Genomic DNA, 27,636 nt, shown 5'->3' with positions numbered 1-27,636 from the left:
CAGTGACTCCACCAGCAGAATAGTGAGTGCAGCTCTGGAGTATAATACAGGCTGTAACTCAGGATCAGTACAGGATAAGTAATGTAATGTATGTACACAGTGACTTCACCAGCAGAATAGTGAGTGCAGCTCTGGAGTATAATACAGAATGTAACTCAGGGTCAGTATAGAATAAGTAATGTAATGTATGTAACACAGTGACTGCACCAGCAGAATATTTTATCCAATAGTTCGGCACTGCAGATAAACCTCGTGGTGCTCGCTTCCTAGGATTGGCATCCCATGTAAGAGTAGTAATGAAGGGCCAGCACTCACTTCCAGATGTTCTAAATAATTGTGTTTATTGTCACATATATGCCTGTGACGCATTTCGACACTTGTGGTGTCTTTGTCAAACAGTCCCAGGAGAATAGTGAGTGCAGCTCTGGAGTATAATGCAGGGTGTAACTCAGGATCAGTATAGGATAAGTAATGTATGTACACAGTGACTGCACCAGCAGAATAGTGAGTGCAGCTCTGGAGTGTAATACAGGATGTAACTCAGGATCAGTACAGGATAAGTAATGTATGTACACAGTGACTGCACCAGCAGAATAGTGAGTGCAGCTCTGGAGTATAATACAGGATGTAACTCAGGATCAGTACAGGATAGGTAATGTATGTACACAGTGACTGCACCAGCAGAATAGTGAGTGCAGCTCTGGAGTATAATGCAGGATGTAACTCAGGATCAGTACAGGATAAGTAATGTATGTACACAGTGACTGCACCAGCAGAATAGTGAGTGCAGCTCTGGAGTATAATACAGGATGTAACTCAGGATAAGTAATGTATGTACACGGTGATTGCACCAGCAGAATAGTGAGTGCAGCTCCGGAGTATAATACAGGATGTAACTGAGGATCAGTACAGGATAAGTAATGTATGTACACAGTGACTGCACCAGCAGAATAGTGAGTGCAGCTCTGGAGTATATTACAGGATGTAACTCAGGATCAGTACAGGATAAGTAATGTATGTACACAGTGACTGCACCAGCAGAATAGTGAGTACAGCTCTGGAGTATAATACAGGATGTAACTCAGGATCAGTACAGGATAAGTAATGTATATACACAGTGACTCCGCCAGCAGAATAGTGAGTGCAGCTCTGGAGTATAATACAGGATGTAACTCAGGGTCAGTACAGGATAAGTAATGTATGTACACAGTGACTCCGCCAGCAGAATAGTGAGTGCAGCTCTGGAGTGTAATGCAGGATGTAACTCATCAAGTAATTTTATGTATGTACACAATGAAGTGATTTTTTATGCTAGTTATACCTGTGTTCAATAGGCTGTAAAATGGACATTCCCTTTAAGGAATGATTCCAACCACTGGTAATGATAATAGTTGTAGAGTACTTGATCGTCCATACATACGAATGCTCACTACCAGAACTGTAACATATAAATGGCCATGCTCTTGTCCTGCTATAGAGTATTACCAGCTCTATCACACATAAACTGTTCACATAGAATAGTTGTACCTCAACTTGACAATACTGGATATGGCGCACCTTAGTGTCTTGTAAAAATCAAAGAGGAATTGTCTTCTTTTTACGCGATTCTGACCCTTGCAGGGTTGAACAGAGCTTTTTTTATCTCGGGAAATAGAGTTCTGTGCACAAAGCGGCATTGTCCAGGGTCGAGACTTCACAGGCTTTGTTAGATGAGTCATATCTAAAATTTGAGCAACGCTAAGTTCCCCCGTCCTCCTCTTTTGCTGTAACCTCAATATGTACGTGAGCTTCTGCTTCAGTGGCCAATCTTATAAATAATAAATTCTGGACAAGCAATGTATAATTAAGGTTGGGAACGTCTCCTTGGATTTAAGGACATCTCTGAACACCTTCGATTGGGTCTGTGGTTAACGTCGTTACCAAAATTCCTTCAAGCCAATTACTGACTGATTGCAGATTGTGCAGCCGGTGCTAATGTGATAAGAGGAGACATTTCCATTATAACGTCTTTCCAGATGTAACCGATCCATTGTGAGATTTAGAACATCCTATCGAGACATCTGGGCTACGGACGCGTGATTTTTCGAAATGTAATGGACCAAATTAAAGCCCTGTATTGATCAATGCTTAAGCTGCCCTTTAGGAAAATGGGCACCTGCCTAAAGGGCATGCAGTTCGGTAATCATTTTCTCAATAGTAAAGATGAAGGAGAGGTTCTGGATTCTAAAACTTTCAAATGTACTTTGTGTTTTAATTCTTCAATCAATCCATCCATGTTTAGGCCTCATGCAGCCCGCAAACCACTTATCCGCAAAATACGGATGCGAATAAACCTACAAAAAGTTGCCAGTCTGCATAATTACCATGAAAATACTTTAACAGATAATACAAAGGGAGGTTAAAAATACACTTCAAAAATGATAACAGTGCGGGTAAGATGGCGGCATCACTGGAGGGGACAGAAGGGCAATATCAAATAATCATCAAATAGACCAGAAAAAGTACTGGCTACAATAGTATCAAAAAATATCATATAAATACCCATCATGTATCTCCGTCCAGGGTGGCACCAACCCAGAAGCGCGTTTCGGCAATCCTTCGTCCGGGAGTCGTAAAATACGGATGCTTTACATGTGCCTTCTGCATTTCTTTTGCAGACCCATTGATCTAATTTTGCGGACATATTTATATATCTTTTTGCGGAATGGACGTATGGATGCGGAAAGCACAGGAATCATTCTTATCCGGTCTGCAAAAATGTTACAACATGTCCTATACTTGGCTGCAAAAATGCAGACCGTGGATCCATCGAAGTCAATGGGTCTGCAAAAAATGTGGGTTCAACTTGGACGGTATCTGTATTTTCCAGATATCCAATTTGAAGACCACAAAATACATCTGGTCGTGTGTATGAGACCTTGATCCGTGGTTCCGTGATTTTCAGTCTGTATTTTATGGACACTGCTAGGCTTAAAATCAATTGCATAGCATCTTCTAGCAACGATCCCTCAAAACGGCAGACCAAATGCAGACGACATCTGTGTTGTGTCCGTGTTTTTTACGGACCCATAGTAATGTGCATGAAGGATACATAGTCACAGACAGAATAGGCAGGGCATGCTTCCGTGGTGTCCCTGGAAAACCACTGATGTGTGAATACACACGTTGAAGCCAGTGGATGCATGAGCGGTCCTTGGAGACCACAGTGAGCACACGTCCACAATTCACTGATGTGTCAAAGAGGCCTTATATGAATTGAAGGGCTCCATGTTGGGAAGCCAGTGTGCGCACCATTGCCTATTTAAAATTGCTCCCTAAAACGGGTGAGAAGTGGGTCGAAGGCAACCCAGAGGTGAGTTTGGGCCTCTTATTTCCCTGGGACTTGGGCAATAGTTCAATACATCAGCAGCAAAAATCACTTTTGTGTCCTGAAAGTTTTGCTACAATGTATCAGTGCGAAAAAGAATTCCAGGTTGTTGAGTAGAGATGAACGAATCTTCCAAGATTCGTTTTGTTTCGGATTCAACATATTTTTCAAAAAGTTTGGTCCGGGTCCGAATCGATTTGTTCTGAACCAAAGTTGCTCCAATTGCCCTTGAAATTGGTATACAACCCCCTCTAGTCCTCTAAGGGTACTTTCACACTTGCGTTGCTTGATTCCGGCAGGCAGTTCCGTTGCCTGAACTGACTGCCTGATCAGGCAAACTGTATGCAAACGGATGTCATTTTTTCTGACTGATCAGGCATTTTTCAGACTGATCAGGATCCTGATCAGTCTGAAAAATGCCTGATCAGTCAGAAAAATGCATTGCAATGCATTGCAATACCGGATCCGTTTTTTCCGGTGTCATCAGGCAAAACGGATCCGTTTTTTTTTTAAAAATCATTTTTAAAGGTCTGCGCATGCGCAGACCGGAAGGACGGATCCGGCATTCCGGTATTTTGAATGCCGGATCCGGCACTAATACATTCCTATGGAAAAAAATGCCGGATCCGGCATTCAGGCAAGTCTTCAGTTTTTTTCGCCGGAGATAAAACCGTAGCATGCTGCGGTTTTCTCTTTTGCCTGATCAGTCAAAACGACTGAACTGAAGACATCCTGATGCATCCTGAACGGATTACTCTCCATTCAGAATGCATGGGGATATGCCTGATCAGTTATTTTCCGGTATAGAGCCCCTGTGACGGAACTCTATGCCGGAAAAGAAAAACGCAAGTGTGAAAGTACCCTAAAACACAGATTTTTTTTTAATGAAAAGCTTCTATCTCGTTTAGTTAATTAAAAAATATATATATATTTCCCTTCGCCCATCCCAGGTGTAACTGTATCTACTTTTATCATTGCCACTGCAACGGTGGCAATTACCTCCTGCCTGGTGGTGACAGAACACTATTGATGGCTTATGCGCTGGGCGCCGGTTTACCAGATTTGGCCGAATCGGACCAAATTCAGTGCCTAAAAAAACAGAGATTCAGAACGAATCTCTGAATAGATTCGCTAATCTCTATTGTTGAGCTCATGGAGGATTCTCTAGCTTAGATTTAATTGTGTAGTATTAGTTGTGTATGGGTTTTCAGCCTCTGTATGCAAACAAAATGTTTCCATTCACTGATAGCAAGCAAAGATTTTGAAAACAATGAGGAACTGAAAAAATAAATTAACCCAGATTTATTAATTTGTCTGTACCAATTTTGGCAAAACTAGGGTTTCTGCAGTTTTTTTTCCAAACTGCTTAGGAAGGGAACAGGACTTAGCAGGAAGGGGTGGGGCTTAGCGGGAAAGAGGAGTGGCTGAAGATGCATACATTTTGCGCCAAAATTGCACCTTAATTCTGTCTCAAAGTAAGGCAACCAATAGCTGTTATAAAGCTAGACAAAAGTGTCTATCCCCGCGTGTATCATCCAGCCTGAGTGATTATTCTGGTGCAGGTTTAGACGGTCTAAGCTTACACCAAGTCTGGAGCAGGGGGCACTTTCCGTTGTGGTATGGGGTACCTGGAAAAGTCTTTGATACATAAGACCCATTCCTGTGACTGTCACACTTTTTAAAGATTCCTAGAAAACCCATTGACGTTTTTGCATTCTACCCCCCTGCAGGTTCTCCTTTTGCCCGTTCCAGCTTGAAAGGTGGAAAAAACGAGAGCTCATCATACCTTCGACGCAAGGAGAAGATGTTCCGATTCTTCATCCGCCGTATGGTGAAGGCCCAGAGTTTCTATTGGTTTGTACTGTGCGTGGTGGCGTTGAACACTCTTTGTGTTGCCATCGTACACTACAACCAGCCTGCATGGCTCACCAAAGCCCTATGTAAGTACCAGGGACAGCTATGGTGGACAGTCAACATGGGCTAAACGTGTGTGGTCTTAATGGCTCCACCACCTAAAAACACCCTGTAGAAATCAAATCTATTGTATATATTTTTGTACTTTAGTTTTTTGGGGCCTGGTTAGAAAAGATCAGCAAAATCCTCAGCTTGAGTTTCTCTACTTTCTATATTTGTGTGGTTAGACAGTGGTGGTTGCTTAAATCCAAATGCTAAGGGGTCCCAAAAGGTTCAAGAAGTGGGTAGAGATTCCATCTTCCACCACCGGTGTAATAGTCTATTAAATATATTAGATTTTTCAATAAGTATTAAAAATGGACAATCCCTTTAAGTAAGTCTAATAAACTGTCCAGCCCTAGACCTCGATTTCCATCAGTCTGTCCCACTTACCATAGAACCAATGAGAAAAATGTCCAGAACACTTTCAGGTCTATCTTCTGAAATATGTGCGTGAGAGGTTAAAGCTTGCAGACAGGGGCAGTCATTTTTGCCCCAAGATCAGAGCCGCTACTCTCTCAAAAACATCATTTTTTTTTTAGAACCGTCCCTTTTTTGTAGCAATGGCATTTTCAGTCTACACACTATGCAATATAGGGTCATCATTGAAGGGTATGTAGACTTTCACAGTTATTTTTTTTCTGATGCTCTAAAATGAAGCAACTTTGTAAGTTGTCTCGATGAAAAATCTTCCCATTGTATTGTGTATACAGCTCCAATGCAAAAGTATGTGTCTCCAAGGTTAAAAAAAAAACCCCTATGTGTAGCCTGGTCCTGCAGTAATATGTTACTCCCTTACGTAAAACTGCCTGTAGATAAGCAAGAAGAAGGGGGAGCATAGCGGTATGGTCCGACTACACACTTGATTTGTTTGTAGTCTGTAACCATGGAGACACTTAGGTCTGCATAGGAGCTGTATGTTCAAATGGTAGAATTGTAATTAATACTATTAGTTTTTTGTTGTTGTTATTTTTTATTTATTTTTTGGATGCATTAGAGCCAAACAATATAGTTGGAAAGTGATCATATTTTTTGACTGTAGTATTTCTTGTAGTATCGGTATGGGCCGACCAAATAAGACAGACAAAGTGTTAAAATTCATTCACAATCTGCTATTTATTTTTTTTTATTAGTGATGACATATTAAAGGGGCAGTACATGATTAGAAAAACATGGCTGCTTTCTTCCAGAAACAGCACCACGCCTACCCTGGTATTGCAGCTCGGTCTCATTGAAGTGAATAGGAGCTGAGCTGCAATATCGAAAGCCCGAAGAAAGCAGCCAGGTTTTTCAAGTCCTTTAGATAATAGGGATGCTGGTCCATTTAACAATCCTGGTGCCCCTAAGGGGTGTCAATGAGCAGGTGCTATGCGATGTAAGCGCAGAACATTTCTTAAGGCTCCTTATTACAGGCGCGAGGTTACTATTTATATCACGGTTGACGTTTAACCTACTTTAGCTGCAGCAAAGTATATATCAAAGTATTGTTTGTGTCAGGAAAATGTAACGGGTCATATGCTCAATGCAGCCTCAGGTCTGCGCCTCCGTGAAAATTGTGCATCTGTAAATAATTCATCTGGAGGCCGCCATTTTGCAGAAGAATATATGTAGACTGAAAGAGTGAGCTCCAGGGATGATCGCGGTTCAGGAGTATGGAGTATAGCAGTGTTTTTCTTGGCTCATGATGACATCACTGGTCCTGACTTCACAACATGGCGGCCTCCAATAGGTGAAAGAAGATTACTTGAAGTAAAAAAAAACACTTACATCTCCCTTCAGATTTTGCAGAGTTTGTTTTCCTTGGGCTTTTTCTGACGGAAATGTCCATGAAGATGTATGGCTTGGGACCTCGAAATTACTTCCACTCGTCCTTCAATTGTTTTGATTTTGGGGTAGGTGACTATAAGTGTTTGCCTTATAATACATTCCCACCAAAACTAGACATTTGTCTTTTATACTCTTTAGCAATTTTCTTCGATAAAAGGGTCCCATCTACAATGTACAAAATACGCACCATAATGTAGCACCATCTTACTGTTGCAGGTGATCGTCGGAAGTATTTTTGAGGTGATCTGGGCAGCAGTGAAACCAGGAACATCGTTTGGGATCAGTGTCCTCCGAGCTTTACGCCTTCTCCGTATCTTCAAGGTCACAAAGTAATAAAACCCTCTGTTTCTATCCACCTTAAAGGGCCTGTGCAAGATTTCAATATTGATGGTTTATCCTCTGGATAGGCCAAGAATATGTGATTGTGGGGGTCTGTCAACCCGCATCCGTGGCGATCGTCTGTTTTAGAGTAGCTCCAGTGACAAGTTGGTACCTAAACTACCCAGCTCTTCCAGCTCAACCAGACGCTCCAGCCATCTGGCCAGTCTCTTTGCTGACGCCCGATAAGACTTGATAAAGGAGTTATAAACTCCGAAACGCGTTGTCTAGTGAACAATAAAAACAGCTATTTCACCAAAGTCCACTGACTGAGGTCGTCCTTTTGTGCGCCAAACAAATACCCTACTGTGTGCATCCGCACACAAACCAGCAACTTCTTAATAATTAGATAGGATAGTCCATGAACCATAGCAGCAGACCATGCGACTGCTATGGGGCCCAGGGCAAGAGGGGGCCCAGTTGGGATCCTCCCCTCTTCTACTGGGGTGAAAACTTGGTCAGGACTTTACCCTCTAAAGCAAGCATGCTCTACCTGCGGCCCTCCAGCTGTTGTAAAACTACAACTCCCACAATACCCTGCTATGGGCTGATAGCTGTAGGCTGTTCAGGCGTGCTGGGAGTTGTAGTTTTTCAACAGCTTAAGGGCCGCAGGTTGAGCATGCCTGCTCTAAAGGAACAACATTTAGAAAACAAGGCAGTGGAAACAATAGCCCATGGGTCATTGAAAGGGGTTTAGGGCAGAAACCCTTCTGTCCTGTGTGGGGTCCTGGTTTGATCCCTGCTATGGGGCCCTTACTTCTCTATGTACGCCACTGTCCATCAATATATAAATCCTGCACAGCCAACCTCTTTTAACAAAAATTAGAATTACACAATTTTCAAGCCAACGTTTTCTGAAACTGCTAATTTACTGTATTTTTATTGTCTACGTAGATTTGATCCTTTAAGTCTGACGAGCCCTTGATCTGTGTGTCTTTTACTTCCAGGTACTGGAACTCTCTCAGGAACTTGGTGGTTTCGTTACTAAACTCCATGAAGTCCATTGTCAGCCTGCTATTCCTGCTTTTCCTCTTCATTGTAGTTTTTGCTCTTCTTGGAATGCAACTTTTTGGGGGACAGTGAGTATCTATGAGTTTCAAGACTCTTACGTTCACATTGCATGTGCTAGTAAATCCTGAATGATCATGCGTTTTGATAAATGGTCTCATTTGCGGTCACATAGTGACAACAGAACTGAATTCATCACAGGGGTCCAGGAAGATGAGATATGTGTAGCTGTATGATGGTAGCTACATTGTAAAGTTGGTTCAGCTCTTCTGTGCCTCTTTATGATATAGGGGGGATGCAATACTTGATTTTATTTTCTTGCCTTACAAATCAGTGGTTTGTATGTTTTTATATAAATGTGTAATTTTTCAGATTTTACTTTGAAGAAGAAACACGAAATACAAATTTTGACACCTTCCCCACAGCCATACTAACTGTGTTTCAGGTGAGTTACTATGGCGAGCTCAGGGTAACAGTTGTTTTGTTGGTTACTAGAGCTTGCACTTCTGCTAGGATTACCCATTGAATATGACTTTTACCTTATAATCTTTTTCCATGTTTCCATGTTTCACTTTGTTGGCAGATCCTGACAGGAGAGGACTGGAACACCGTCATGTACTTTGGCATCGAGTCACAAGGAGGCGTCAGCAAAGGAATGTACTCCTGTGTTTATTTCATCATTCTGACATTGTTTGGAAACTGTATCCTTTGGAAGCTTTGAACAAAAAAATCTAAAACTGGCCATCGACATAGATCATTTGGATTTTCAAAAGTTGTTAAAAACATTTTCCCAGCAAAGTTATAGTATATGTTTTCTTAATTAAATGGGGTTGATCTCCAATACCAGACACAGTTTGTGGACAAAAGGGGTGGTGTTTCTGGTGTAATGGAGCGCTCTGTCTCAGGGGGTCTCAATCGCAGATTTCTCGCAGACAACCGGATTGAAGTCCAAACAATGCTTTATTTTCTAGCACTGTAGCATAATACAGCAACCAAAATAACTCCTGCCTGTCTAGGCACTACCTAATACATAATTCATTCCCTGACTCACCTCTAAAGAACCCAGTTCACACACGTGATCAGATGCGGCTTTCTCAGCCCAAACAGTCCAGCAGCCTCCAGGCTGTGACTACAACAATATCAGTACATTTGGGGGATTGTGGCCCAGAAGTCCGTCTGACTCCAGCCGTGCGACCCTCTCCTCTGCAGGCGTCGCTAGGTCCCCCAAACTCAGGCTTCCTTAGCCTTTCTCTCTCACTCTCAGGCCTCCTCAGCCTTTCCTTCCCCCCGACTAACACACAGAAGGTTGGTTTTATGCCTCCTTGATTAGAGCAGGCCTCACCTGCGATCAGCTCAGGTGAAAGGGAATACCTGTGCCGGAAGGGTGTGGACTGGCAGATCCCACTACCAAACCTATCTGCCAATCCAAGTCAAATCCAGCCCAGAAGAAAATGTATACAAAACTGTCTTAGCAAACTATACTTTGCTGAGACCACTGATGGTTTCCGCATTTTAGTTATCTCATCCAGCTGAGGTATCCGGGTCGGATACACACGCCTTCCCGCACTGGAAAAAGGGTTATTAGGGTTGTCAGATTTTGATATTTGCTGACATTTAGTAAAGGGAGCCTTAGGGAACAAAACTGCTGACACCACTATATAATTGATGGGGTGACCTAGAGCCATGGTTCTTCAGGTTGCATGAACAAAAAGTTGACTTTTTCTTCCCCCTAGTCCTTAGACCACAAGAATCCAAGAGGTGGCCCGTCCATGGATGAGTGACAGCTCTAGTAGTCTATTGATTGGACACTACAGCTGTCACTTAGGGCAGGTGGGAGGAGTTGGGATGCGTTCAGTGAGCCCAGGGCACTGAACCTGCAGGTAACACCCCCTTGGCACTTGCGGACTTGGTGCAGGTGGAAACAAACAAAAAATTTCCGGTCATGCAACTTGCATTATCATCCCTCTAGGTATGTCTGCACAATTCTTCACAACACCTCTTTAGTGCTGTCAGCAGTTTTGAGGGCTCACAGCTGCTGACAGACTCCCTTAAAAGCTAAAATTTCACATTTCAGTCATCAACCCTACAGCATTAGGGATAAAAATAGTTCCAGATTGGAAGTCTCCTCGGCATACAGTACATTAGTATTTTATGGCCGATATAGTAGGAGCTGAATACAGATTCATAACCTGATGTTCCCTCCTTAACGTCCGACCGTGTAAGATACTCTTTTGAATGTATTCTTAGCTATTGCTGTTGACAATCTGGCTAACGCACAGGAACTGACCAAGGTATGTGATTATTTCGCTGGAAAGCTCTGCTATAAATGATTTCTCTCTCTGCCTATGTTAACTGTGGCCCGATGTGACTGGAGCATATTCTAAATAGAGGTTGCAGAGCACGACTACTCCACTGCTCGTCCTTACATCAGGAATACATGACTGGGGTATTGTAGGGTAAGGAGCGTGTTCTACCCCCCACCCCCAACACTAAAATAACATCCATAATGACTAAATAAAGAGTAGTCGTCTTAAAGGGCAGATCTATTCTGAAAGTGTGATCTTAAAGAGGTATTCTGGACAGAAGCAATTGTCACCTATCCTCTAGAGGTGGCAGATTTTTTGCAGATTTTTTCAGGCATCTGTGTTGGTCCCATGTTCATATGTGCCCGCATTGCTAGGAAAAATTTAGTTTTATTATAAGCAAATGAGCCTCTAGGAGCAACGGGGGCGTTGCCGTTACACTTAGAGCCTCTCTGCAACTGCAGCGCCCTATGCACTTTGATTGATAGGACCAGGCACGATGACATTTTCACTGCCTGGCTCTGTCAATCAAAGTGCAGAGGGCAGAGCCTCTAGGTGTAACAGTAACGCCGCAGTTGCTCCTAGAGGCAATGCGGGCACATATGAACATGGGACCAACACAGATGCCTTCAGATGCCAAGCGCACATGTAGCAGGTCAACCTGTGTCATAAGTACAAAGCTGCTGACAGATGCCCTTTAAGGGTTTGAACTATTAGGGTTCTAGCAGACAGACTTGCTTACTGCTCTATGCAACTTTCAAGGGCATGGACCCTTACTAATTTCAGACTGAGGCATACTGAGGTTATTTCTGCAATATGCATGATGCCGGGATGCCGACAAAGCACCCAGTGTTCTCCTTAGCATTGCTATGTCTGGAGATCACAGGTGCTTTTTTTCTGTGTATTTGTAAAGTGCTTGTGCCACTTTCTTCTGTTTGGATTACAAAATTAGTTTTTCCTGTTATAGGATGAGGAAGAGATGGAAGAAGCAACCAATCAAAAATTGGCACTGCAAAAAGCCAAGGAAGTGGCAGAAGTCAGTCCCATGTCAGCAGCGAATCTTTCAATTACAGCGTAAGGAACCATACCGTATATTGTGCCCTTCTCCTAGTATTCAGCCAGTGCATCCTTCCCAGTGCTGGCTGAATGCCCAGTCTAGGTACAGCCAACCAGCAATATAATAGTTCTGCCCACTGGTAAAATCAAATAACTATGGGAATCTGTAGGGATCCAGCTTTCTTAACTTATTGGAAATTTCCATCCCATACATTTTTATAAAATCGGCCTACAAATCTAAACCCGACATTGGGGCTATTTTTAAGAAATATTGCCAGGAATTCAATTTTCCTCACTCTGAATGTCAGGTCCGTGATGCTTTGCGGCAGTTCCCAACCCAGTGTTCATCAGTGCCCCCAACTGCAAGGAAAGTGACCACATCTCTGAGAATTATTTTTGGTTATCACTTTTTAGCCCCTTTTAGACTAATACCTCAAGCAGGCTGCAACACTTTGTAACAGCCCCAATGAGCAATCTATGTCCAGACCCTAGATCATGCATGTATTTTATTGTAGGGTGGATCTGCTCTCTTAAAGGGCATCTGTCAGCAGTTTTGTACTTATGACAGTGGCTGACCTTGTTCCATGTGCACTTGGCAGCTGAAGGCATCCGTGTTGGTCCCATGTTCATATGGGCCAACATGGCTGAGAAAAATGATGTTTTAATATATGCAAAAAGGCTTTGGGGGTATTACCATTATACCTGGAGGCTCTGCTCTCTCTGCAACTGCCACACCCTCTGCACTTTGATTGACAGGACCAAACAAGCGTGATGACAGTTTCATTGCCTGGTCCCGTCAATCAAAGTGCAGAGGGTAGTGGCAGATGCAGAGAGAGCAGAGCCTCTAGGTGTAATGGTAACGCCCCCGTTGCTATTAGAGGCTCATTTGCATATATTAAAACTTCATTTTTCTCAGCAATCCGGGCACATATGAACATGGGACCAACGCAGATGTCTTCAGCTGCCAAGTGCACATGCAACAGGTCAGCCAGTTTCATAGGTACAAAACTGCTGACAGATGCCCTTTAAGGGGTTAAACTATTAGGGCTCAAGCAGACAGACTTACTTACTGCACCATGCAACCTTCAAGTGCACGGACCATTACTGTACCTCTGTATGCCTCCAATTTTATGCTGAGGCATACAGAGGTTCTTTCTGCAATATGCCTGAATCCGACAGAAAAAAAACCCTATCTCTATTTGATTCCATCTGTACATGGAATAGCTCTGTAAATATAGTACGATGCCTGACAGAGCCTTTATGGCAGCACACAGAGGCTGTGCAGCTCTGTACTAGGAATCTATACAGCCTGCACATAAATCCTTATTATTCGGGGGAAATGCTTGACAGTTTCACAGTTTTCCCTGTAATAAAGCATTACATGGCACCCAAAGAATCCATGGGCATCTGTGTAATGCACGGGCAAAATCTTATCTACAGTGGTTCTGTGCTGCAGTGAATAGAGAGTCCATTTAGTGCCTATGTAAAGGGGTCCAGAGTAGACTAGAGAGTACGTACATACTAATAGACGCCTCACACCATAATACGAGCCAGGGAATGGGACAATGTGTCCGCGCTCCCTCCAACATATAGAGTAGAAAGCAGATGTGTCAGATGGATGCATAGAAATGGCCGCCTAAATTCACCACCCCGCCTATATGACTGTTGGCGATACTGCGAAAACGTCCCAAACCGCTGGTGCCTCGAAAAAATATATATAAATCACATAACTCCATAATTTTTATATATATATATATATATATATAATTAAATCTGTTCCTTGGGAAGCTGGGTGACAACCAATATGGCCACCACTACAGCTCCCACCCTAATGGCAGATCTATCTATTTTGAGAAATGCATCACTAGGCAGATTAAATTCTGGGAGCAGCGATGGCCGCCACTAAATTACGCCAAAACGGGAATAACGTGACCGAATAATATAGATAAAAACTTCAAGGAGGAGAATTTTAAAGGAAGTCTTAGACTCCTACCTAAAATCAGAATGTAGAGTATTATGGGGGATGTATCAAAGTGATGCGACTGGCGTAAAAAAAAAGCCCAAATTTTGTCAGAAGCTTCAGTTTTGCGCCAACATTTGCAGCTTTTCTCCATTTTCTGACCATGTATAAACTGGATGGATGTGAGCGTTAGGGGACCTCCAGTGTCCCAGCACATTTACCAGTAGGTGCACCAAAATACTGCACATTGCACAGGTTTCATATTTCTGACGCATGGACGAGCCAAAATTACATGTACATCTGAATACTTTTGGCGCATTGTACGTCAGTGGTCAACAATCCGTCAATAACGGACCAGTTATCAGTATTCTGTATCATATCTCTCTTACGTAGACCGTAGGGGCCCATTGTAATAAACGTATACCACATATACATTACATAGAATAGTATAGTTTTCCATAGGTATCAAAGGTAAAATTGGGGCATCCAAAAAATAAAAACCTGCCCAGGAACACCCACTTATGGACTGGGTTATCATTAGCCCTGCCCATTTTTGGCCTGGCACAGCCCGGGACTGTCTCTGAAAATCAGTAGTTGGCAACTACTCCATACCTATCAGTACACTGCTATATGCTGGCCTCATTGGGGCCAAAAGGCTCCTTTTGGGTTAATGGGACCCTAGGGATGGGCTTGGTTTGTACATCGGGAGCTTTTCCCGGCATACATGCTAAGCGGAAATCATTACCGCTATCTGAACAAGGCCTCAACCTGAGACGAGCACCGTCCTCCCTTGTTGTCCATGGTAGCCAATGAGAGCTCAGCTTACATTTTCTAACCTGCACAGTAAACATCAAACATGGATTTTATTGGTTGCTATGGGCAACAAGGCAGGCCGGCCTCTGCTTCATTCAGGCAGTAAAATGGATATGGTCGTTGCATGGGGCCCAGATTATTTAACAAGTCATCACTCCACAAATGACTGCCCCCACGAGGACGGCGCGACCATCTTCTGGAGGCACGGGCAGTCCGACTCACTGCCCTATGGTTTTATTAATCAATATGTCTACATCAGATATCGACGCCATGATGGTTTAACCATCTGATGGCGGGGATTGTAAAATGACAAATTGAGGCTTTCAGGGTTGATGGAGGCTGCTGTTCTGAAGAGCTGACACTTTCTATGAGCTGCCTTGCATTTCTTTTTTTTAAATTTTATTATTTATTATGTGTTTTTTTTCCTACTGTGGTCATTATGTCGTTAACCATGACTCCCAACCTGTCTAATGGACGAATGTAGACTAGAGATAAGACTGGTGACAATCTGTGAAGACCAAAGTATGCTAGACGTTATTTATGAGGGAGATAGATAGATGAGAGATAGATGAGAGATAGATAGATAGATAGATAGATAGGAGATAGATAGATAGATATGAGATAGATAGATAGATAGATAGATAGATAGATAGATAGATAGGAGATAGATAGATAGATATGAGATAGATAGATATGAGATAGATAGATAGATAGATAGATAGATGAGAGATAGATGAGAGATAGATAGATAGATAGATAGGAGATAGACAGATAGATATGAGATAGATAGATATAAGATAGATAGATAGATATGAGATAGATAGATAGATAGATAGATATGAGATAGATAGATAGATAGATAGATAGATAGGAGATAGATAGATAGATATGAGATAGATAGATAGATAGATAGATAGATAGATAGGAGATAGATAGATAGATAGGAGATAGATAGATAGATAGATAGATAGAAAGATAGATATGAGATAGATAGATAGATAGATAGATAGATAGATAGAAAGATAGATATGAGATAGATAGATACAGGGCCGTCTTTAATATTGATTAGACCCTGGGCAAAAATTTACTTGGGCCCCCTGGATCCCGCCTTCCCACACCTTAGCAGGCAATCACGGCCTCCACCACAACACACACACAAAGAATCCACATATCTGGTAGAGTTCAGTGAATGACTGTAAATACTTCCAGTTCTGAAGACTCAAGCGGCTCAGGATCAGTGCTCTGGGCAGCTGGGCTCAGGCTGGAAGTGGGCACCGCTCTGCAGGAAGGAAGCCAGGGCTCGGCTCACCCTAGTGTTACAGTGCACCCCAGCACCCCACAGTATGCAGTATAGCACCCTATAGTATACAGCAACCCACAGTATGCAGTATAGCACCCCACACTATACAGTACCCCACAGTATATAGTACAGCAGTATAGCACCCCACAGTATACAGGCCCCCCCACAGTATACAGCAGGCCCCCCACAGTATACAGCAGGCCCCCCACAGTATACAGCAGGCCCCCCACAGTATACAGGCCCCCACAGTATACAGGCCCTCCACAGTATACAGGCCCTCCACAGTATACAGGCCCTCCACAGTATACAGGCCCCCCACAGTATACAGCCCCACACAGTATACAGCCCCCTCCAGAGTATACAGTCCCCCACACAGTATACAGCACCCCACTATACAGTATTTTACAGTATATTAGCATAACAGCCCCTGTCACCTTTTTTCTGATGTCATCTTCACACAAAAAAGCTCCACAGATAAGGCAAACTTCTCCTGCAACACTAATATTGCTAAGTTACTGGTCACATGGTGATGATGTCATCTAAGGTCTTAGATCACAGCTCTAACACAGTACGCTGCCTGGACTCATTGCCGGCAGTCATGGCATGGCAGCACCCCCTGTGTAGCTGACAGCCTGACACCCAGGGCAGTGGCTAGCAGGGCTCAAGAGACAGCTGCCTTGGGGGGCCCCCCAGGAGCAACTGGGCCCGGGGCAGCTGCCCCTTTTGCCCCTTGGTAAAGACGGCCCTGGATAGATATTAGATAGATAGATAGATAGATATGAGATAGATAGATAGATATGAGATAGACAGATAGATAGATATGAGATAGACAGATAGATAGATAGATAGATAGATATGAGATAGATAGATAGATAGATATGAGATAGATAGATAGATAGATATGAGATAGATAGATAGATAGATAGATATGAGATAGATAGATAGATAGATAGATATGAGATAGATAGATAGATAGATATGAGAGATAGATAGATATGAGATAGATAGATAGATAGATAGATAGATATGAGAGATAGATATGAGATAGAAAGGAGATACGATAGAAAGATAGATAGATATGAGAGATAGATACAGATAAATATGAGATAGATAGATAATAGATAGATAATAGATAGATGGATAGATATTAAAAATTACGAGTACCGCTGCACTTCCATAAAGTGACATGTGCTTTATTCACCAAAAGGCGCAACGTTTCGGTTCACTCCATGGAACCTTTTTCAAGCATTGCTCAAACGTTGCGCCTTTTGGTGAATAAAGCACATGTCACTTTATGGAAGTGCAGCGGTACTCGTATTTTTAATGGATGTTCAGGCGATAGGACCACTGCCTCAGCCGCTGGCACTCCATCTTGTACGTTTGGTTGGTGGTGCTGCCCAGGAGTGTTTGTTTAGATGTATAGATAGATATTAGTATGTGATAATATGATTTAGGACCAGGGCACTCTTCCTCCGTCCTCACGTTCTTTCCTCTCTGCCATTTCCTCATCCACAGTTGACCCCATCCTCCACACTTCTCCTCATCCTTCTTATGTGCTCCTTCTATCCTCCCCCCTTGTTCTGACACTCGTCCATCCGTTCACCTCCTGTTTTCTACCCTCCTGAATTCTGTTGATTTAATGATTTCATTTAATTTTCTTATTTTAATTTGTTGTGGTTCGTTTTTCTCGTCATAAAGCAGGAGAGAACCAAAGTTTTACTCCCTATTCGCATCGTTTTCCCTAAAGTGTCCCCATGAGATTTGGATGTTCCCGCCCGGAGTAAAATGTTGGTCCCTTCCCGCCGTCCACATGTCCGCTCTGGTTTGATATATTTTGTTTCTCACTTTTCTTTCTTGCATGTGCAGTTTTGTAAAGCAAACTCAAGGTGCAATATCTCGCAGCCCGTCTGTCTCCAACGTAAATTCACCGTGAGTTGCCCTATGTTATAATATTCACTGTGTGGACTTCTGATTTATCGATCTATATAACTAAAATATATATATATCTACCGAGCATATATATATACTCCCCCCCCCCCCTCCTAACATTCATCCTCCCCTCTGGGCGCCAGTGGTTGTACGCCGGGCTGAGCACCAAGATGGTGCTTCATTGCTTCTCTTTAAAGTTTCTGCACCCCCACCGCATTGCTGATAACCTCCATGATGTCCTTTCCTTCCTTCTCTCTCATCTCTATGCTCTCTTCATTGACATCCCTTCCTTCCAGTATCCCCCCCCCCCTCTTACCCCTTACCATTGTAGATGAATTGCTCAGATTACTGTCATTATGTCTGTGTGCCTCTACTAAAGACAAAGTTTTATATGTCTGTTTATCTGTTTGCCCCTAGTGAGACACATATACGTTTAGAGCAGGAATTCCCAACTTGCTCCCCTCCGGCTGTTGCAAAACTACAACTCCCAGCATGACTGGACAGCCTACAGCTGTATGTTGGGAGTTGTAGTTTTGCAACAGCAGGAGGGCCGCAGGTTGGCCATCCCTGGTTTATCTGGGGGCTTTATCTGATCTGTGGGGGTCTGACACCCAGGATCCCCTCCAATCACTTGTTTGAGTAGTGCTGCGGCCTTCTCGCTGCTAACCAAGCACAGCGCCGTACATTGCATAGTGGCCGTGCTTGGTATCACACTCCGCCCCATTCACTTGAGGCTGAGCTGCGCCTAGGCCACGTGACCGATGAATGTGATGTCACTGGCCTAAGAAAAGCTGAGAGCCGGTGCCTTCTCAATCTCAAACAGCTGATTAGCAGGGGTCCCAAATGTTAAACTCCCACCGATCAGATACTGATGGATGGGCAAACAGAATAAAAGTCTCAGAAAGCCCCTAGGGGTTGTCTGAGAATGACAATTATCCCCTATCTACAGGTCCAGTGTGGTTCCAACAAACATTAACCCCAACAATCATGAGAATGGGAGTCCCGTGACCCCCCATATAAATGGAATGGCGGTCTAGCATGCACAATACTGCTTGATATAAACTGTAGGGGACTGCTGGAGATGGCAGAGTGCTGTACTCAGCAGGGTTCAAGCGCTACTCCATTCACACTTTGGACACAGGACCCCCGTCATCATGACTGATGGAGTGGTCAGATCCCCACCAATCAGTTGTCATTCTGGGACAACCCCTTGTAATTAATTGTAATTAATGTTTTGAAACATGGTAAATGAATATAATTTCTGCTTTGATGACTATTTCATGACTATCATCAAGGTCTTTGCCTTCTGTAAGTGAACAAGAACCTTCATAGTTTACATCCAGAAGCTTAAAGGGCATCTCTCAGTAGATTTATAGCAGTAAAACAGGCCGAGCTGAGACGTGCGCTGGTCAGCAGAAGCTATCTGTTTTGGTCCCATCCTTATCTGTGCATTTCGGAGAAAAATGATGTTTTAATATATGCACGCGAGCCTCTGGGAGCAACGGGGGCGTTGCCATTACTCCCGGAGGCCCCACTCTCTCTCGAACCACCACCCCTTCTCCACTCTGATTGACAGGGCCAGGGAGTGAAAACCTTTTTACTGCCTGGACCTGTCAATCAAAGAACAGTTGCAAAACGAGCAGTGCCTCTAGGTGTAATGGTAACACCCCCGTTGCTCCTAGAGGCTCATTTGCATATATTTTTTAAACATCAACTCAGCAATGCGGGCACATACTGTATGAACATGGGACCAACACAGATGCCTTCAGCTGCCAAGCGCACATGTAACAGGTCGGACTGTTTAATAGGCACAAAACTGCTGACAGATGCCCTTTAAAGGGATTCGTCAGTTAGGACATACCGATGAAGGGGTTCGTCAGTTAGGACATACCGATGAAGAGGTTCGTCAGTTAGGACATACCGATAAAAAGGTTCGTCAGTTAGGACATACCGATGAAGGGGTTCGTCAGTTAGGACATACCGATGAAGGGGTTCGTCAGTTAGGACATACCGATGAAGGGGTTCGTCAGTTAGGACATACCGATGAAGGGGTTCGTCAGTTAGGACATACCGATGAAGGGGTTCGTCAGTTAGGACATACCGATGTAGCCACTGTTAATTTTGACTAGAAGAGCGTCGGTCTATGTGTGTCAGAGACTTGTCCCGTCTTTCATTACAGACATTTTTGGATCTTTCTCTAGTGGCCGGTTCTACTCAGTGGTTCCTACGCATACAGAGATAACTGTCCCTAAATAGGACCGCCCACTGGACTCCTAAGATAGAGCAAGGTTTCAAATATTCAAATAAATAAAAGTTATAAGGAATCTCTGCACAGAATCTGCTTAGCTCCTCCTGCTCTGTAACATACTGCCACAAATAGGACACCATGGTCAATGTGATAGGTTCCCTTCAAATAGTAAGGTTGAGAATTGATATATATGTATATTTAATCATACTTGCCAACATCCAGGAGGCTCCCGGACTCCCGGAAGAGCTGGCAAATCTCCAGCATTGCTGATGGAGGGCTGCCTTCTTCCATGAGCACTAACTGTATGTGGCAGAGGGATACTGCAGGACCAGCGCCCCTATGTGCCCTGAACGGGGCTAGCTGCATCTCAAAAGTGGGCATGAAAGGGGTGGGCATGTCATCAGTGCCACGCTATATTTTCTCCCATGAGCCTATACATATACGGTAGTTGCAAATGTAGATAAACTCTGCAGAAGGGATGTGTACACCGGCCATCCCGCAATATCAGCCAAATACAAAGGGAAATCATCCGATTTATTAAAATGATTATGCTTAATTAATATTAATGACTTTAATTCGTTTCCCCCCTTCAGACAGGAATAAAATTAGCATGATAGAGTTTAAAAAATGGAGGCCTTAGGCTCCTAGCAACCAATCGCAAATGGTCTTTCAATTGCATAATTGACTAAATAAAAGCTAATATCCAGTTCAGTTCGTGCAGCGCGGTAACTGTCCAAATCGCGGTTTACATGGGGAGATCCATGGGTCCAATGCAGAGTTTTGGAAGCATTCTTAGCGATAAAGTTAGGTGAAATCCCCACTGCCATTCAGGGGTGCCCCACCAATGAGGCCAGGCGATCGCCTCAGGCAGCACCAGGTAGAGGGGAGCCATGGGCAATGAGCGCTTTTTATTGTGGCAAAGGGGTTAGGTTAAGAAATTGGCATGGGGGGGGGGCCTTGCAGCAGAAAGGCTAGGTGCTCCCCTGCTGCCATTGTAATTTCCCTGTTTCAAGGAGACTTTAAAGGGATTGAACGCCTTGGACAATCCATTTTTGTTAGAAGGCAGCAAGTAGTTAATCGCAGGGTCAGACTGGTCCATCAGAGGATCCTCCGGTGGGCTCAAGATCTGACAATAATGGACCTCTAATAAAACAGGGCCCTTAAGGTCCTATAAACATAGAGGGTGGGACCTCAAATCAGTTCCTCTGGTGGGCTCAAGGAACTTTAGCCCGACGCTGGTTCATGGGGTAGCCAATGCTGGGATCCTAAGTGATCAGCTGCAATCCTGGCGGCAGGCGTTCAATTTCCCTGCAGCGCCACCACAGGGGAACTGAAGTATTACACAGTTCCAAGTAAAATCAGTAGACCGTCCGATGTGCCTGCGGGTCCTCCACTCATTTTGACTCCTGAATGACCCCCTTCCCCTAATAGGGAGTTTTCTGAACTCCGCCGGCCCCTTTGATCATTTCATAGATCCGCCAGAGGCTGCAGGCTTCTTACTATTTTATTATATTACGTCAAACCCTTTACGGTCATGACTCCGTACGCCGTAGTAAAATCGCCCAATGAATATTAAGTGATGCCAGTCTACATCTTGTCACAGGGCAATGACTTTTTTCTCTCTCTCCTTCCTTTACATGGTGAGATTCGTCTCAGTTGATAGAAAGGTCTCAGCGCATAGACGTGGTTTTTTTTTGCGGGGAGTCAACAGCTGCGTTTCTTTCCATCTCGGGTTCACGATGCATCGCCGGAGAGATCTCTCTGTGTCCATCAATGCCGTTCCATGTGTGTCTGTCTCCTTCAACTTGTCTTGCTCCTCCGGCTCGCTTGTCAGTCTCGTCGTGCGCTGTCTGTCAGGACTGTGCGCTCTAATAGTGCCCGGGGTCTGTGCCTCTGTCAGTCCTGCTTCATGTGCTCACGACGTGAATGTTCTTTTATCACCTTCAGGGCGGATAACTTGACACAGATACTTCCTCAGTTACGCCAAAAGACCGAGGGCAACGGCCCCCACTGAAACTGGCGGTGACCCTGACGTAGCAGTGTGGGACATGTGACTACCATTTACCCTGCCCAATGGTGTTGTCTATCCCTGACACATAGAGAGCTGTAAGAATGGGAAAATATGTGATCATTTTAATATAGATATACTTATCCGTTTTCTGCAGAACTACTCCCCTCCCCAGCCAATTACCGAGATCTTTCCATGACAGCCAGCTCCAGTAGTAGCTGACACAGCGCCCCTTACCATCGCGCAGTCGCCTAACTGGCTGAGGTGGTTGACAATACCTAATTATGAGCTGCAACTACGATGGGAACCCTGGGGTCAAGCTGCACCAATTTTTCACTGAAGACGTCAGTCAGCTGTCGGTAGGAGAATCACTTGGTTCCCTCCCATACACATTAGGCCCCATAGAGTGCGCCTGCTGTATACGTGGCCGCCAATTACCCCGTAAGCAATGGGGGGCATACAGGGCGAGGGCATCAGATTCAAAAACCACTTCTCCTGGTTCTGTTCACACTCTTCCCCCCCCCCTACCCATGATTGGATAGAGCAGGATGACTCTATGACCCGTTCTTCCCCAAAGTTGGGGCTGATTCATTAATATTGTCTAAAATAGCCGGAACCTAACGGAGACAGCCAGAGGATGCACCGAATTTGCCACACAATGGGGGACATTTATCAATAAGGGTGTAATTTCCGCCAAAAAACATTAACATTACAAATCAAAAGTGGTGATTTGTGTTTCACCTCAGGCGCACGCCTCTTTTAAAATGGGACTTTTTAAAATATAAGCTTGATTATTTATATTTCTCTCGACTTGCGACATGTTAACGCCAATAGCACTAAAATGCGACTTTTTTAAACTGAAATGTGCCATTTCAGCCAACCCTGCCAGACAGCACTTGCGACTTTTGAAAACCATTGGCGACTTTTTAAGGCATATTTCCGACATTTCCAGTGGTAAATTGCGACTTTTGTCTCAGACTCGGGACGTTTTGTTGAATGTCTAATTACTGACAAAACACTGCTGTTTTTGACAAAAAGTCGCATCTTTATGCCATAAGAGTGACTTTTTACACAAAAACACCACCACCTAAGCCGGCTTAATTGTCCACAACAATCTGATCCATTTCCTCTGATAGGAAGATGATAAATGGGGTGTAATATGCGCCAATTTGATAGCCCCACTAATTTCTGGAGCGATGCATTTAAATTAAAATTCTGAAAATTCTGGAGAAAACTGTTGATATATTTGGCGCAAATCAAAATGGCATTCTTTTTGGTGTATTTTATGCCACAATCCTGCCGCAACATGCTTAGTAAATGACCCCCACTGTGTGATAGATTTGGCACATCTTGATGGACACATTAGACACTGTTCTCACCTCTTACTTGAGTCCAGTATTTTGTACCAAAATTGGGGCGAATGTCCCTATTAAATCTTACAAAATTTGGGACGCCACCTTTTTTATACAATTTGGAAAACTGCCTATCAAAACTCAAAAAGTGTCTAAACACATAACTATTCTAGCACGTGGCATATGCACCGTTTATTTTGGCGCAAATTGCACCAGAATTCTGGCTTATTCAGCTTAGTAAGTGTCGCCCATTGTGCCCTTTAAAGGGGTTGTCTCACCTCAGACATTGGTGGCCTATCGCTAGGATCTCTGAAACCTCTAGACCTATCTCTAGAACGAAACCCCCAAAATGAATGAGAGCTCACCGCACCGTCTACAGGTTGTATGTGGTATTGCAACTCATCCCTATTCACTTCAAGAGAACGAAGCTCTGTGGACGGCCAGACCCAACCTGTGGACGGCGTGGCACTGGGCCCCTGAATGCACATAATGTATAGCCACCATTGAAATGTTTATTGGTTTCAAGATTAGCTCCAAATTAGATTTAATAGGGGCCCATCATTGTGTCAGAGGGTGGATCCTCTGCTACTCCGTTGGGCCAGTCTGACCCCGCGTTCGTGTCCTGTAAACTCGTACAGATGGGGTCATGTGTGCCGCTGCAGCCAATGACTGGCCTCAGTGGCGATGTGTCCCCAAGGGGCACATCAGTGCTGGGTTACATGACGCTTGTGGACACATTGGCTGCAGCGGCACTCGTCCATCTGGAAGTTCTAGGGAGACAGAACGGAGTGGAGGGGAGCAGGTGGGTACAGTGTATTTCCACAGGTTAAAAAGTTTTAAAAAAAAGCTGGACAACCCTTTAAGACAAAGCCATGGATGTCAGCTCATTCAGTCTGCCCTCTGTACGTATTTCCTACCAGGGGCAAAGAGATGCTAGTTAAACACCCGTCTGAATAAAGGCTTGTCAGGAGCTACAAAGCTGACAGCGCCCTGAAGTGCGTCACCAGGTGGTACACTTGTCCGAGGCTGAGGTGTCTTAAAGCTGTCATCGAAATACGGGCAGAACAGATTGTATTGTAAGTGCCGGTTTGTGCTTCCAAGGTCGTTGGCAAGAGTGGCGAAACACCTCGGAAACAGGTTCTGCAATACAGAGAGAATGGTAGCTGGCAGGACGAAGGCCTGGCACATCGAGGTGGTACACGCTCTGTAGCTCTAGGGGTGCCAAATTGCCTGTCTCACTAAAAAGTAAATAGCAAAAACATTAGATAATGGGATCAGTCCTGGAACGTCCTGGATGGCAGGATTTCAGTATAGAATTTTTCACCTTCAGACGACTTTATATTTTTGGATTGAAGTTATCCTCCTGCAGCTTTGACTGAGTTAACTGTTTTATGCCTATTGATTCCGCCTGTGCGCGGCTATGGAGCCATGTACTTACACCCCACGACTGTTAAATGTTAACGTTTCATGTCTTTGCATATGTCATATAGTCACACAGTTGCAGAAAGCACGCCATTTCTCTGCGGCAGATAGGCATGGTTATTACCTGTGTGCCAACCATTGGCCATTGTTGATGTTGCAGTCACGGATCTGCGGGGGGGCATAATGTTGGTTTTGCTATGTTGCTCGGGGCATGCTAGTAATTGTAGCTTCCCAACAGATATGGGGCCACAGAATGGACAGAAACAATGCAGAGCAGAGATGTGCCGTATCCAAGGTTAGTGAACCGAAAATGGAAGAACACTGGCTGATGATAGACTCTGCAATCTTAGCAGGGGGAAATATATATATATATAATATATAAATATATATATATATAATGTATTATTATTATTATTTATTAATTTATTTGATATATACTTACAAGCTAAAAAATTTAAAGGGTATTCTGGTTGTAGACAGTTATCACCTAACTATTTGACTGGTGGGGGTCCTATCTCTGAAGGCCCCACCGATCACAAGAATGAGCAGAGCGGCAGGTATGGCATGCGTCCTGGTGCTCCATTCATCTCTATGGGAGTTCCGGAGAGAGCTGAGTACAGCGCTCTACAATTTTTGGAATTCTCATAGAGATGAATGGAGCAGGAGTGCACATGCTTGACCTGCTGCTTCCCTTATTTCGGGGGACCCCGTGGGGTCCCCATTTTTGTGATTGGTAGCCGGTGGATAGAGGATAACTTGTTACAACTGGAATACCCTTTTTTTAGTAAAATGTTTAGTAAGTACGGTAGGTGATCTTTATTTTTCTGACTTGATAAATGACCTAATTCTGCCACCACTAGAAGAAGCTCACAGCATATGGGTTTAAACAGCTAGTGCTGAACTCTTTGGGAATTGTATAAATCTGTACGCAGTGAGCTCCCCCTAGTGGTGGCTGTGAAGAGTGGTGGCTATGATAGCACACCAGCATGAAGAGCGAGTACTTCCTGTTCTGGGTCCCTTCTCACCACGGCCCCCCTGCCTCTATTGTAGGTACACCATTGCAGAGAACAGCTTCTGCTATATCATTTTTGCTTTGCAGTGACATTTGGCTATGATGTAGGTAGAGCAGAAATATCATAATTAGCATTGCAATTAAATTAAATTAATTCAATTTCTCATGGCATTGCTGACCTACATAGAAGCTGGCCCATTACAGGGGAAATGTAGTATTACATGCTGACCAGTGAACTGAAGAGATGACCATATACTGCATATAGTCTTTGTGAGTGGCTCTTTACTCCGGCATACAGAGAGAGGTTCCGAGCTGAGGACCCCCCCTTTATGTAGGGGCTTTGTTCACGATTTGTCAGTTCTGGGTTCCTCTGTAGTGTTCTTGGTGATGATGCCAGCTAGATTTTTATATTTTTCGATTCCTCTGCAGGCTGCCTCTACCATGCATAGCTTCTGTACCAGTAGTGCCTCGGAGGTGCCTCTGAGCGGCTAATTGCACTGGCCTTGTTAAAGAAGCCAAGATCTCAAAAATAGACCTCATCACTATGCAAATTACCCTGTTCTTGCCATCTCCTGCAGAGTACGAATTCCCTGAATTCTGCTCAAAGTGTGAGAACGGCACGTCGCTGGAGCCACTCATCACCCTGCGGGTGACCATAGGAGAGCATGTGAGCCCTATGTGGAGGCCTTATATAAAGGTCTAAAGCTAGCTCTGCTCATTAAGAATGATGTGCAAGCCAAAAACCCTCCAAATTGAAGTTTAGAGGTAAGAACTTACATTTTCCTTAGTCGGGTATTAATACTGGACTCACATTGCATAGAAGAAGATGCAGTCGATATAGTTCGTGTCATTTGTTCCCACATTTTACATGGGTGTTGGGTCAATTTTATTATTCTGATGACTTTGTCATTCGGCACCAGTCACTGATTCAGCTTCACTTAGGACGGTTAGACCACGCAGCTCCATAAATATATGACATTAGATAAAAGGGCCTTTTGTTCTTAAATAGCGCCACTTTTGTCCATTGGCAGTGTTTGGTATTGCAGCTCAGCTCATGATTCACTTAAAGGGGGTTCTCCAGGATTTTAATATTAATGTCCTGTCCTCAGGATAGATCTATATCAGTTGGGCGGGGGTCCGACTGCTGATCTGTGAGCGCTTAGGCCTATCTCTAGGCCAAATGACGTTACTTTCATCCGTCACATGGCCTAGGCAGGGGTGCACCTATTTCTGCTGCCTGAGGCGAAAAAACTGAAACGCCCCCCCTTCCCCAAAGCGCTCATTGCCCATGGCCCTTCCGCTGCCCCAACCTGACACTGCCTGACACCTCACGGGGCCTCATTGGTGGTGCACCACTGGGCCTAGGCACAGCTCTGCCCCATTCAAGTGAATGGGACTGAGCTGTAATACCAATCTTAGCCACTACACAATGGACGGAGCTGTGAGGAGGCGATGGCGCTTACCACAGCTCCGGTGAGCGTTGCGGCTTCCTCAAACAGCTGAATCGCGGCAGTGCCAGGGGTTAGGCCCCCACTGATCAGATATTGATGACCTATCCTGGAGATAAGCCATCAACATGAAAACCCTGTTAAATATCAGCTGCAATAAACTGCAATACCAAATGCAGCCTACGGACAAGAGGGGAGCTGTGTCTGTACAAACCTGGTTTCAAAATATATCCTGTTGAAATCAGTGGGGCC

The 27,636-nt window shown here is 44.1% G+C and overlaps 1 protein-coding gene across 1 annotated transcript in view; it reads left to right on the top strand.

The window, feature by feature from the left end:
* The window catches only part of CACNA1B (calcium voltage-gated channel subunit alpha1 B), a 286,673-nt gene that overhangs the window by 176,534 nt on the left and 82,503 nt on the right, over positions 1-27,636 (top strand). The window contains 10 exon segments of the mRNA XM_044305824.1: positions 5,098-5,307; positions 7,100-7,212; positions 7,364-7,476; positions 8,473-8,604; positions 8,906-8,978; positions 9,117-9,234; positions 10,757-10,824; positions 11,804-11,910; positions 17,832-17,894; positions 25,163-25,219. Of these exon segments, the coding sequence (XP_044161759.1) occupies positions 5,098-5,307; positions 7,100-7,212; positions 7,364-7,476; positions 8,473-8,604; positions 8,906-8,978; positions 9,117-9,234; positions 10,757-10,824; positions 11,804-11,910; positions 17,832-17,894; positions 25,163-25,219 (1,054 nt within the window).

Source organism: Bufo gargarizans, chromosome 9, assembly GCF_014858855.1.
Source record: "Bufo gargarizans isolate SCDJY-AF-19 chromosome 9, ASM1485885v1, whole genome shotgun sequence".
Classification (NCBI taxonomy): domain Eukaryota; kingdom Metazoa; phylum Chordata; class Amphibia; order Anura; family Bufonidae; genus Bufo; species Bufo gargarizans.
The sequence above is the reverse complement of the archived record's forward strand: the minus strand, read 5'-3'. Positions and strand labels throughout refer to the sequence as shown.